Below are 13402 nucleotides of genomic sequence, written 5' to 3' on the forward strand. Positions count from 1 at the left end.
TCATAACAACAAATTAAAAAGCTGTATTAAAACATTTTAGTTTCATAAATACACAGCAGATGTAGGCTATACATCTTTTAAATATAGTTCCTTTTTCATATAACTAAATATCATGCATTATTCGGGTATTTTCTTAATTGACTTATGACTTCAAAAGAAAGAAATTACCTGATCTCTCTTGCAGGGCAGCATTTCAGTTGTCATTTCCTTGCCAACGTCCAATTTTATGTCCAGTGAATGGACCTATTTCAAATGATCTATAATGGATATAATACTGAGAAGTTGCTTAATTGTGTTTTTAATGCTGGAGACATTGTCTATCACGTTTTTAAAACAGTTTCATTTCTTTTCATGAACAAAACCCAATACATTCGTTCGTTCAATATTTTATTAAGGTCACGTACATAAAATCATATCAAAATCTTTCAGAGGTTTAAGAATTTTTACAACATCATTGGACAGTTGGACACAACACAAGTCACAATGCGTCAATGTACTGGGCACTCGATGTCCTATTGGCTGATGGTGGAAACTGACCATTTATATGTGTATATATATATATAAAAAAGAACATCTTTTCAGATTATTACTTGGCTTACATCACAAACATTAAATATCTACAGTCTATTCTCTAATAAAACACACTTGAAAATACTTTTGTGTGACATGCCACAAACAAGTAGGCTATCTCAAAGAGAAGGACACGTTCAGTCGATTCGTAAAGGCGTGGGATTTTTTTTAAGCACCCGTTGGCAAAGAGATTAAAAATCACAGATTTTTGGGGATCCCCGCATTACAAATACTTTTGTTTTTCTAAGGTGACCTGGTTTATTTTAAAGACACACACACATGCTGTGAGAAGTACACTGTGATATTTCCCTCAGAAATTAACGCAACGCATTGAATAGGCCTACATTTTAAACTCGATGTCCAGGGGCTGTTCACACCGAACACGTCTTTGCGCCAAACAAAAAAAAGAAAGAAACGGAAGTAGCTAGACGCAGGGCAAAAAAAATAACTGAATGGGTAGTATTCTCGATACATGTTTTAACAGTTTGTTATTTTTAACTTGACCGTATCTAAAAGCGGCGCTCCTGCAAGAGACGCAGAAGAAAAAGATAAGGAAGAAAAAAAAGACGCCGCGCAATGGTTAAAGGTGTCCGTCCAGCGCTGGCTTAGGCCTACGTGTAAAAACAATGAAAAACAGAGCGCACAGTAACAAAAACCAGTTTGATGTGAAAAGCCACTTAGCCTGTATAATAAACTAGACGCAGCGTCATGAATAGAGCAGAACGCTGGTGTCTCATGATGCCGTTTTGACGGATGAAGTTTTTTTTTAATGACGCGGCGCTCCTGCGCGAGACGTTAAAATAAAAACACAGCGAGACACGACGCAACCGTCTAAGGTTAAAAAAAAAAAAAGCGCTAGAGCATGCTTACAAAAAAAGCAGTTGAAAAACAGTTCGGGATGAACGGCCCCTTACGAAAGCCCTGTATGAATTCAAATGTACGCTACTTTGACATTAACGCTTACGATACAAGAGTGATCCCAGATAGCGCAAGTGCATCTCCGAGATGTCTGTTTTATATATTTTCATCTGGAAAGCATCACACTTCGAATTAACATCTGCTAAACATCTTTAAAAGATCAGATTTACATACATTCTAAATCATAAACATCTCAAAAATATCTGCTGAATCTCTTACATCCGAGACATATTAATTGACATACGTCTTATAGATGTATTGCAGATGAACAAACGACGTAAAAATACATCTTCAAGATGTAAACACAAACATCAACTTTTGGGCCAGTTTCCCGGGCCGATTTCTCATCCCTGTCCAGCCCTGTCGATACATCACCCAAACGTCTATTAGGTGTGTGTGTGTTTACATCTGGAAAACATTTTTTTTTAATTATTATTATTATTTTTTTTTTTTTTTATGTTGTTTTGCTGCTCTGCAATATGTCAATAAGTGTGTCTCGGATGTAAGAGATTCATCAGATATTTTTTAGATGTTTATGATTTAGAATGTATGTAAATCTGATCTTTTAAAGATGTTTAGCAGATGTTAATTCGATTGTGATGCTTTCCAGATGAAAAGAGATAAAACCGACATCTCTGAGATGCACTTGTGCTATCTGGGATCACCTTTTGGTTTAAGAGGTTTGTTTAAAGATAGGTTTGTTTGTCCAAGTCTGCTCTATTCGACCAATCTCAAAAACGCTTTTTGTAAATGAGCACTTATTGTATACACTTACTGCTAACTTAATGAGGTAAAAATGAGCAACAAACGCACCTTTGTCAGCACACGTTTATGTAACGTGAGATGATCAGTAGTCACCTGCTTTGTAATGTGTTTTCGAGTCAATTTTTACACACGCCACTACTAACATCTCAACGGGGCTCTTTGTAATTACCATTGATCTCCGGAGATATGTTTACCGCTTCCGCCCCAAGCGGTAACCTATCGCTGTACTCTGATCCCACCTCAAACTCTTCCTGCGTTTTGGATTGTGACTCGGGAATGGACTCGGTCACCACACTACCCTCAACATCCTCACCTTCCACATCTCCCTCCTCACCCTCAACCTCGCCTTCTCCCTCCCCCAACTCGCTCAGGTTAAAGTTTTTGTCTGACCCGACAAAAGACGCCCTGGGATCGAAATCCACTGCTATTTGCTTTTCCATCTGATCCGGGTTCTGTGTCTTCATAATCAACTTGTAGGTCTTGCCTTGATACTTGTAAAGCAAGTGACAGCAGGTGGCACCCAGCAGGGGCACTGTTGCAAAAGCTAGCAAGAAGATGCTAACAACCACTATGATTAGCAAAGATGGGATTTTCTTTCTAGTTGTGAAGACCACTTGTACTTGGCAGTCCTGGCCTCCATAGGTGAGGCATAGGGTGTAATTAGTGCCTGGCCTGAGGCCCTGGAAGCGATAGGCATTGACGCCCTCCTCTATCTTGGACCACTGCACCACTGAATGTCCATTACCTGTACTGACGCAAAGGTACAACATGTTCAGGGGGGATTTTTTGTTGGATGTCTGGAATAGACTAAAAGGCTCCTTATTCACAGTTTGCAGGTCTTGTTGTTGACTGAGATGAACATTTGATTTGGCGTTAGCCATCTGGAAAGGGTTCAGCTGAACTTTGGCTTCAGTCTCTGAAACTTCCAGTGCAATAACCCCAAAATCAAACGTGTACTGTTTAAGTTCGTCCAAGCTAAGGTTAAAAGCATGATTGGAGATGTACTGGGTACCATCATTTATGCCGCATTTGCCAACGAATGGCAGCGTATCCGTCCCTTCCTCCACTTGTTCTTTATCCACTGTAATGAGGGATGTTCCAGTTGGAAAGCTCTTTGTTTTCTCCTCAGATTTGGGCCACACATTGATCACACTGTTTTTGGAGCTCTTTGAACCAAGCTTGTCTCCAGGTAAATGGCTGGCTGCTTTTGTGTCAAGCATTGAATTGATGGCATGCTTTTTGGTACCTGCGACAACAAGTTTCACAGAGCGATATGCTCTGCCCACTTCATTGGCAGCAGAGCAAGTGTAGTTTCCATCTTCCTTTTTGGTCATGCGAGGGATGATCAAGGTGCCATTTTGAAACACAAGGTACCTGGTGTTCGTTGGTGGCCCATTAATGGGGATCTCACTTCTTTCAACTATGGCGGGCAAAGGGAACGTAATTAGTTGGTTTCCTGCAAATATCTCCCATGTGACCTCAGGTTTTGGGTTTCCTTTTGTTTCACAGTTCAGGATGACCATGTATCCCTCATAGAGTTCTGTGTTTTCAATATTCGGCTGGTATATGATGGACACAGATGGGGCTGTGCAATCAAGTTTGGGCATACTAGTGACCATAGTGCCGCTGAGGTGGCCCGGAGCTTCACAAATAATGTTGTTTTGTTCAGGAATGGAGATTGTGGATTTGCCAATCCAGTCCCTAAGCCACTCAAGGTTGCAAGAGCAGGTAAAGGGGTTATGGAAGATTTGGAGGTGAGACATGGCAGTCAGAGCATCAAACGTTCCCTGCACAATAGTGGTGAACTTGTTATTGTTAATACGGACCGACCGCAGGTCTTTAAGGTTGGCGAAAGCATTCTTGGGTATACTGATCATCTCATTGTTGTTCATCTTCAGCAACTGCAGGGCAGTGAGATTGATTAAGTCCTCCCATGGAAAATGAACAATTTGGTTGTGGCTTATATCCAAATTTCTCAGCTGAATCACTGGAACCAAAGAGCCCCTCTCGACTGTCACAATTTCATTGTGGGCCAACCAAAGAGAGGTCACCTGGGTCACATTTATAAAGGTTTTCGATTTTAGCACTTTAATTTTATTTGCTGTAAGACTCAGGGTGGTCACGTTAGATGGCAAGCCCACAGGGACTTCCAGAAGGTTTTTGTAGGCACAGTCTGCAAACTGATGGTTCAATTTATCAGAGCAAATACACTGCTCAGGGCAATAGTGCACACTGCCAATCACTGCAGTCCCCAAGGCAAGAAGCATCAGGTATTTGGTTGCCATTGTCAGCACCTGCCAAGGCACACATTAATGAAGGCACAGATTAGTACAAACATGTTTTATATATTCCTTCCACTTAAAGAACAAAAGCGAATAGAAGAACAGTTATTAACGTAAATTAAAGGAATATTCTGGGTTCAACACAAGTTAAACTCAATCGACAGCATTTGTGGTATAATGTTGATTTACTATAAAAAAAATTGTTTCAACTCGACCCTCCTGTTCTTAATGTTTATTTTTTTTTTAAAGGTTACAGTCAAGGTTACAATAAGGCACTTACAATGGAAGTGAATGGGGCCACATTTTTTGGAGGGTGTAAGGCAGAAATGTGAAGCTTATAATTTTATAAAAACACTTACATTTATTCTTCTGTTAAAACTTGAGTATTATTTGACCTGTTACGTTGTTTCGGTTGTCATTTCAGGGTTTTAGTGTTATGTGTTCATGGTTGTAAAATTGGAAATAACTTTACACCAAAATGGTTAATAAGTGATTTTATAACACTAAAATCATGCTAACACGCATAATGTTTACGTCTAGTACTTTGGAATCATCGAGTATTTTAACATTTATTGATTGGCCCCATTCACTTCCATAATAAGTGCCTCACTGTAAGAAAAGGGGGGACATGTCGAAATAAATGTTTGTGGAAATTAACATTATGAGTCTGCTGTCGATTGAGCTTAACTTGTATTGAACCCAGAAAATTCCTTTAAAAAATGTGCACATGATCCTGAAAATAAAAAAACACTTTGTGCAACATAAAAGGGGTGTTTTTTTCTTCTTCTTTTTCTCTCTTTTTTATATCAGAACATATTTAAAAAAATACACTTGGACAAACGTGTTTCTGAAAGTTACCACAAATCAAAAGCAGCTAGTTCAAGAATTCTCATATTTTTAAAGGTGATAAAGAAGTCGTTTTATATAATTTTTGTCTTGTTTTTTAAGTCTTTGTCGACTTATTAAAAAAAAAAAAAGAAAAGAAAAAGACGGTCCTACTGTGTTTCCGGATGGATGCGCAAAGATTTGAGAACGATGCCGAAACGATCTTGTTCGCTGTCCAGAGTGCTGGAAAACTCGTCACTTTATAATACGATTATGTTCAAACCGATAAACGAAACCTTTGGCTTTTCAAGAAGTTTCAAGGGACACAAATGTATCTCTCTCTCTCTCTCTCTCTCTCTCTCTCTCTCTCTCTCTCTCTCTCTCTCTCTCTCTCTCGATAATTTACAATCTAGTAAATTGTTTCTCAATTGGAAAACAAACAAACAAACAAACTTTTAACTACCTGATATTGCCTTACCTGTAAGCGATATTCCCAAGGCTAGCACGGATTTCGGTCAACACGGCACTTTGAATGAAATTTAATGAGAATATTTAGTGCTCAGATGCCAAATTATCCCAAAACATGATGTAGCCTTTTACATCCCGCTGGAAAACACTGTTCTTTTTGTTATCAGACGGCAGATGATACATTTTAGAGTCCGCGCGATCCTGAGCAGTCCAGACGCTGTTTTCTCCTCGCGTTTGAGTTAGGAGAGAATTCATTGCGCGCTCCCGTCTTCACAGTGCAAGGGGATGGATTGTGAACGCGCGCAGCCTCTCCCTTCAATTCCGCATTGAAGCCACAGGGACTTTACCGTCCAGATGAAGGTTATTCATAATTTAGATACAGTTGATAATTTATATACATCGTGATCTATGCCCCTTGTTGTTTGTCTTTTAATGACTATTAAAGATGGACACGCTTAGATGCCTTTTCATGCACAAAGTAGGTTTAAAAAGTATTTTTGTATTTCATAATATTACAACACATACACATTTATAGGCTTTGCTAATTGACTTTCAAATCATATTTAATTGGTGATGATAAAGTTCAACGTACCATATCTATACCAAATCATGTAGGCTTCATATTATACAACAAAACTTATGATAAAAGAGCTGGATTTAATATTTATCGGATCTTTCTGGCAAAGTGGAACTGAAAATGTAGTGTTGATTCCCTGATTAATACTCCCACCCCCCACCCCCATTTTTTTTCTAGTAATTATACAATTTATAGCTTTTTTTACAATTTAAAATGCAACAAAAGTGGACTTATTATGGCATTAAGTTGCCAATGCCAATGAAAAAGAAAAAATGAGAACATTTTGTCAGTGTCTGAAGCCAACTCGTATACAAGTGCATTGAAATTTCCTGCAAAGTGCAATTGCAACCATCTTATGTGCAAACCAATGGTCAGGACATTAGCTTCTCTCAATCACTTTGGCTCAATTCTCGAATGAGAATAATGTTTTTCAAAACAGTATGGTAAAATCTCTGAACTCTTGTTCACACCAGATTTGAATTTCTGGCACATGTGTGCAAAAGAGTGAGCAAAATGATCTACAATTTGCACATGGCTTGCTGATCAAAACTGATGAGATGATTCTCAGTGAAACTGTCATACTCTTCACAACTTCTAAACATTCTTTCATCTTGTGAGCCCATAACATGCAAAATGATCCATTCAGTTATCAAAATATGTCAGACATAAATGTATATTCCATAAATATCTATGATATGGAAGGTTTGTGATGTCTGCTAAATCTCTGGCCAGACCAACAAGACTGACAGGATGTCCACCTAGAAGATGGGAACTTGCAGAGTTATGAACTATGAGGAGGTACAATTTATTTTCTTTTTTTCTTTCTTTTTTTTTTTTTTTTTTTTTTTTGGCAGAATTAGGCCTACTGCAGGTTTCTTTTTTTTTTTTTTTTTTTTTTGTTATTTATATTTATATATGACTTTACATGTAAGAAATTTGTAAAAATGGACATACAAATGTGAATTTTCTGTTCTGTATACATACAAATGTGCATATCCTTTTTCTGTGTACTGCAGTATTGTACAGCATTGACTTTTCCCTGTAAAATCTTACCTACTGTTGAAATCGGTAAAAAAAAAAAAAAAAAAAAAAGAAGCTCAGTGTGATACACAAAAGCATTGCTTGACACGGGGCCATAGATTCCCAGATTCCAGTGGGGATCAGGCCTAAATTATTTGACAGTGAAACCTCGTTTTTACGATCGAAACGCCTCCAAATACAATTACAAAATCACCGCTCTTGATAAAACCAAATGATCGCTTGTTTATGTTTGTTCATAAATTGTCTTTGCGTTATATTGAGGACTTGCATTTTGTTTTTATGTGGTGCTTTCCAGTGGCCATTTTGATGTATTTTTATTATTATTATTATTATTTCCCCCTGGGCAATAAAGATGGAAATATTTTTAGTTTCTGTACATAAAAGTACATAAAAAAAAAATAAAAATAAATAAAAACTACCCCCAAAAAATATATACTGGAGTAAAAAAGTCCAGTGACCGCTGCACGCCTAAACCAGAATACAAATGTAAAAGTAGAATGAGAGCACCCCCTATTGATCACGATCATCACCTGCAGTCCAGCACTATCCTAATTTTGCCTACACTCTAACAAGCAATATTTCAGTTAGCGGTCTGAACAACATCAAAACTATCGAATGCTTTTTTCTTAAGACCTTTATATATGAATGTTTGTGTCTATAAAACACAATGCACTTTAAAGCACTGATTCTTGAGATAAGGGAAAAAACATGTCTTACATGCAAAAGTCCTCTATGTTAAAAATCAAGAAATTCTTTGTAATACAAATTCTGTAAATAAGTGAAATCTAAAGGAAATGTTTTAATTACATTAATAAATACATTAATTGTAACTTTTATGCATGCTGTATACTTGGAAGTACATGGAACTTAACCTATCCTCAGCAAGTGGTCACAATGTTAAATGGCCAAACAAAGTGTTTAAAATTGCAACAAATTCATAAAAATCAAACTGTAAGATATAAAACAAAACAATGTAAAATGTAGATTTTATTTTTCATTAAAAATACTGCCTATCAAAGATATGTCCTCACTTTAAGGCAGCTCCATCAGATTTTTTAATAATCCTGAATAAATCAGACAATGTCATTGGTCAGCTATAACTCTGAGAACCCCTTTTCCACTTTCTGCTCATGATGGATGCAACAATATGGTCTGATAAATTATTTTTTTATAGAATTTATTTTATTAATTCACTTCTTTATTGAACACCATTATCAGATAATGAAAGACTTAACACTCTTGTTGGGTCGATCAAATTAAAATAGCATGCTTTTAGAAATTACAGCAAGATGTAAGTTATGAAGTGAATAAATGTCTTTTTTTTTTTTTTTTTTTTTTTTTAGAAAAAGGCATTTTTATAAAAACCTGTTCCCTTACATAGTTAATTAGCTAAGACATTGTCTATAAATATATCCATTTCAAATTAATTTAGAATACATTTTTTTTTTTAATTAAAACAAAAATGTTTTGTTCCTTCAGTGAAAGATAATTTCAAATCTCTTATACTTAACTGAAAATTATTAGCATCCAACCTCCAAAACATTTTAAATTGCCTCTTTGTCATCATCATCAACTGGTACAAACTGAACACTGATATAACACTTGCATCCACTTCAAAGCTTTTTGTATTATAGGCCTACATTATATTAATATACAATTGTAAATTGATTCTCTAAGTGTTTTTGTGAATGTAGCTCTCAGTGGAGTTGTGCTAGCATCAGCAGTGATAACAAATGATTTACACATGTAATACAAAAAGCTTTTGAAAGTGGATGCAAGCGTTATATCAGTGTTCAGTTTGTAGCAGATGATGATGATGACTGCCACCAAATAAATGGCAATGTGTCTTTACAAACATATAAATTCAATAATAATTCAAAATAAATCTCCTGTTGATCAGTGTAAAAAAATTCAATAAAAAATTATTTGTGGCTCAAAGTTGTCAAACAAAAAAGCAGGAAGACATCCTTTGTAATTATCAATATAGTATTGTTGATATGCCAGCATATACATTTCAATAGAGTGCATAGTAAACATGAGCACCTCATTGTAATTTTGTGTTTGTATTTTTTGCTTAAAGTTAACTTAAAGGATAGGTCACCCAAAAAGGATAATTCTCTCATCATTTACTCAGCTTCATACCATCCCATATGTTTATGACTTTCTTCTGCAGAAACAAATGAAGATTTGTAAGCACTTTTAAATAAAATAATATTTAGCTCTTATAATGCAAGTGAATGGTGATCAGGCCTTTGAAGCTCCTAAAAAGAGTTAAAATCAGCATAAAAGTAATCCATTACTCCAGTGGTTTAATCCATGTCTTCTGAAGCGATCCAGTTGGTTTGGGGTGAGAACAAACCAAAATATAACTCTTTTTCACTGTACATCTTGACAGCAGTCTCCTTGGAAATCATGATTTCAAGCTCATTTGCACTTCCTATAGCGCCATCTAGCGCTCTGCCAAAGTCTTTCTAGTGAGTCAGTCCACTATCAGCCATCTTTGGAACACACTCTGGAGGTGATTTCCAGTCATGAAAGTCCAGCTCCTATCTACTTGAATGAGGAAAGACCAAACTCTCCAAAACAATTGGTCAAGATTAATTAAACTGTGCTTTTTAGATTACAAGAATATTCTAAAAAAACAAAATGTTCCCGACTTGTCTAGCTAATGTGCATGCGCATTCTTGGGTTGCTTGACAGGTGATGTCTGTCTCTAAAAGGTGATTGGATCCTTTTCCTGTAAGGTGGGACATTTCTGTTGGGTATTCCAATTTCTCCCATTCATTTTAATAGACGTGGCCCGTCTCTGCTAAATAATATCTGGCTCTGCGCATTCGTCAAGCACTAGGAAGTGCAATCGAGCTTGAAATCATGATTTCCAAGGAGACTGCTCTCAAGATGTACGGTGAAAAAGAGTTATATTTTGGTTTGTTCTCACCCCAAACCAACTGGATCGCTTCAGAAGACATGGATTAAACAACTGGAGTCCGATGAATTACTTTTATGCTGACTTTATCTCTTTTTTTTTGGAGCAGCAAAGGCCTGATCACCATTCACTTGCATTGTATGGACCTACAGAGCTGAAATATTCTTCTTAATTTCTTAGTTTGTGTTCAGAAGAAGATAGAGAGACATTAACCTTTGGGGTGGCATGAGGGTGAGTAAATGATGAGAGGATTTACATTTTTGGGTGAATTATCCCTTTTAACCTGTGAGTCCCACTGTTTTAATATTACAACATAAATTATAGCTCCACTAAAATAAACCTGCACATGTTTATTTCTCTCAAAGACCACATTTACACAATTAATAGGTCCTATTGTTCAGCCTTGCAATGCTATTGGATGGTAGATTTTGTAAATAGAACAGCCTGTTCACCTGGCCATGAACTCACACAACCTGCAAACTTGCCTTGAAGCACATAATCTTGTTTTACTGGACTGGATAAATCAACATTCAAGTAAGTAAAATGCCTAAAATATATATTTTGCTCTGTGATTAGTAATACACTCACCTAAAGGATTATTAGGAACACCATACTAATACTGTGTTTGACCCCCTTTCGCCTTCAGAACTGCCTTAATTCTACGTGGCATTGATTCAACAAGGTGCTGAAAGCATTCTTTAGAAATGTTGGCCCATATTGATAGGATAGCATCTTACAGTTGATGGAGATTTGTGGGATGCACATCCAGGGCACGAAGCTCCCGTTCCACCACATCCCAAAGATGCTCTATTGGGTTGAGATCTGGTGACTGTGGGGGCCATTTTAGTACAGTGAACTCATTGTCATGTTCAAGAAACCAATTTGAAATAATTCGAGCTTTGTGACATGGTGCATTATCCTGCTGGAAGTAGACATCAGAGGATGGGTACATGGTGGCCATAAAGGGATGGACATGGTCAGAGACAATGCTCAGGTAGGCCGTGGCATTTAAACGATGCCCAATTGGCACTAATGGGCCTAAAGTGTGCCAAGAAAACATCCCCCACACCATTACACCACCACCACCAGCCTGCACAGTGGTAACAAGGCATGATGGATCCATGTTCTCATTCTGTTTACGCCAAATTCTGACTCTACCATCTGAATGTCTCAACAGAAATCGAGACTCATCAGACCAGGCAACATTTTTCCAGTCTTCAACTGTCCAATTTTGGTGAGCTCTTGCAAATTGTAGCCTCTTTTTCCTATTTGTAGTGGAGATGAGTGGTACCCGGTGGGGTCTTCTGCTGTTGTAGCCCATCCGCCTCAAGGTTGTGCGTGTTGTGGCTTCACAAATGCTTTGCTGCATACCTCGGTTGTAACGAGTGGTTATTTCAGGCAAAGTTGCTCTTCTATCAGCTTGAATCAGTCGGCCCATTCTCCTCTGACCTCTAGCATCAACAAGGCATTTTCGCCCACAGGACTGCCGCATACTGGATGTTTTTCCCTTTTCACACCATTCTTTGTAAACCCTAGAAAAGGTTGTGCGTGAAAATCCCAGTAACTGAGCAGATTGTGAAATACTCAGACCGGCCCGTCTGGCACCAACAACCATGCCACGCTCAAAATTTCCCATTCTGACATTCAGTTTGGAGTTCAGGAGATTGTCTTGACCAGGACCACACCCCTAAATGCATTGAAGCAACTGCCATGTGATTGGTTGATTAGATAATTGCATTAATGAGAAATTGAACAGGTGTTCCTAATAATCCTTTAGATGAGTGTGTCTAGATCATGCAGAAATGAAGGTACTGTTGAATGCTTTGATCATATTAGATTTTGAGCTTGTTATGTCAATGTTGTAAATTGTGCCTGTGCACATTACATGGATGAATTTAACTTTTCCCCTGTTCCATGTGGAAAAGAAATACTAATATAAACATACTATTTTTGATCATTCACAAGTTTAAAATGTCTTCTTTGTTACCATTTTGAATCACAATTTAATGATTATTAAATGATAAGTTCAAGCTGAATTAAGGAATAAATGATTTCTTTGAGAATGTGAAAGTATTTGTGTAGCAATATTTGAAACTATCTATATCTTATCATATCTAAAATATACTTAACTGGTCCTGTTTTCTTTTTTGGCTTTGCTTGTTTGCCCAGATATCTGCTTGCTTCATGAGGGACAGGTGATAATGTTCTGGAATGTGGGGGGTATAAGTGGCACAATAAGATAGCCAGACAGTATTGTGTGAATTCTGTGGAATGGGGCAATTCTTTAAAACGTGCAAGTATGATTGGGATTGATTTGCATTGAGATTATTTAACCTGGAAAATAATCAGTGATTTTCTTTTTCCATTTCAGAATGCCACCAGCCAGGAAAGACCGTCTTATCTACAATGTGTATGATATATGCCATTGGTGCAGTCCAAAATGCTTTTAGGACTATCATAATTGAACATGCTATGAGCAGAGCTAAACATAGAAAATGCCAAAGTTTTCATTCATTTCGTCAGGTTTTGTAAATACAATCTGAGCATATTTTTATATTAAACATTTGTCTTAAAAATATGACTTGTCTGATTATCATTATTGTGTAATTATTAGTGTATAGATATATAGGCTACTGTTTTGGGGCTACAAATGCAGGTCATCCTGCAAATGAACCAGTAGATGTTCTCTACATTTGTTCAGACAGGGAGTAAAATGTTGTATCTCTGTATTAGAGACCTCCTACAATAACATATCAAATTTATTATTATTATTATTATGTTTTACCATTTTTCTTTATTTTGGTCTCTGAGGGCTAAGACATTAATATCTTTCTTAAAAAGTGGGTTACACAAAAATCATATTCATCGTAAAGTTACAAAAATGTGCATTCTCGATACAAGATGTAAAAGCCATAATAATCAAAATTTTGATGGCCGATAAGAAAAAACAGTGTGCATAATATACAGTATGTATATGTCTTTTAGAAATATGTTGGAAGAATAAAGCAAAAATGACACAATTTCACTCTC

At 36.9% G+C, this 13402-nt stretch overlaps 1 protein-coding gene across 1 annotated transcript; it reads right to left on the bottom strand.

Moving 5' to 3' along the window:
* Positions 1–378: 378 nt before the first annotated feature.
* Positions 379–6055, bottom strand: LOC127638418 (immunoglobulin superfamily containing leucine-rich repeat protein 2-like). Its single transcript, XM_052119938.1, has 2 exons — positions 5839–6055; positions 379–4547 (listed from the first exon to the last, which is right to left on the bottom strand). The coding sequence occupies exon 2, from the start codon at positions 4536–4538 to the stop codon at positions 2400–2402; it is 2139 nt and encodes a 712-aa protein (XP_051975898.1). The 5' UTR covers positions 4539–4547; positions 5839–6055; the 3' UTR covers positions 379–2399.
* Positions 6056–13402: the final 7347 nt, after the last annotated feature.

The sequence above is a fragment of the Xyrauchen texanus genome, chromosome 46, assembly GCF_025860055.1.
Source record: "Xyrauchen texanus isolate HMW12.3.18 chromosome 46, RBS_HiC_50CHRs, whole genome shotgun sequence".
Lineage (NCBI taxonomy): Eukaryota > Metazoa > Chordata > Actinopteri > Cypriniformes > Catostomidae > Xyrauchen > Xyrauchen texanus.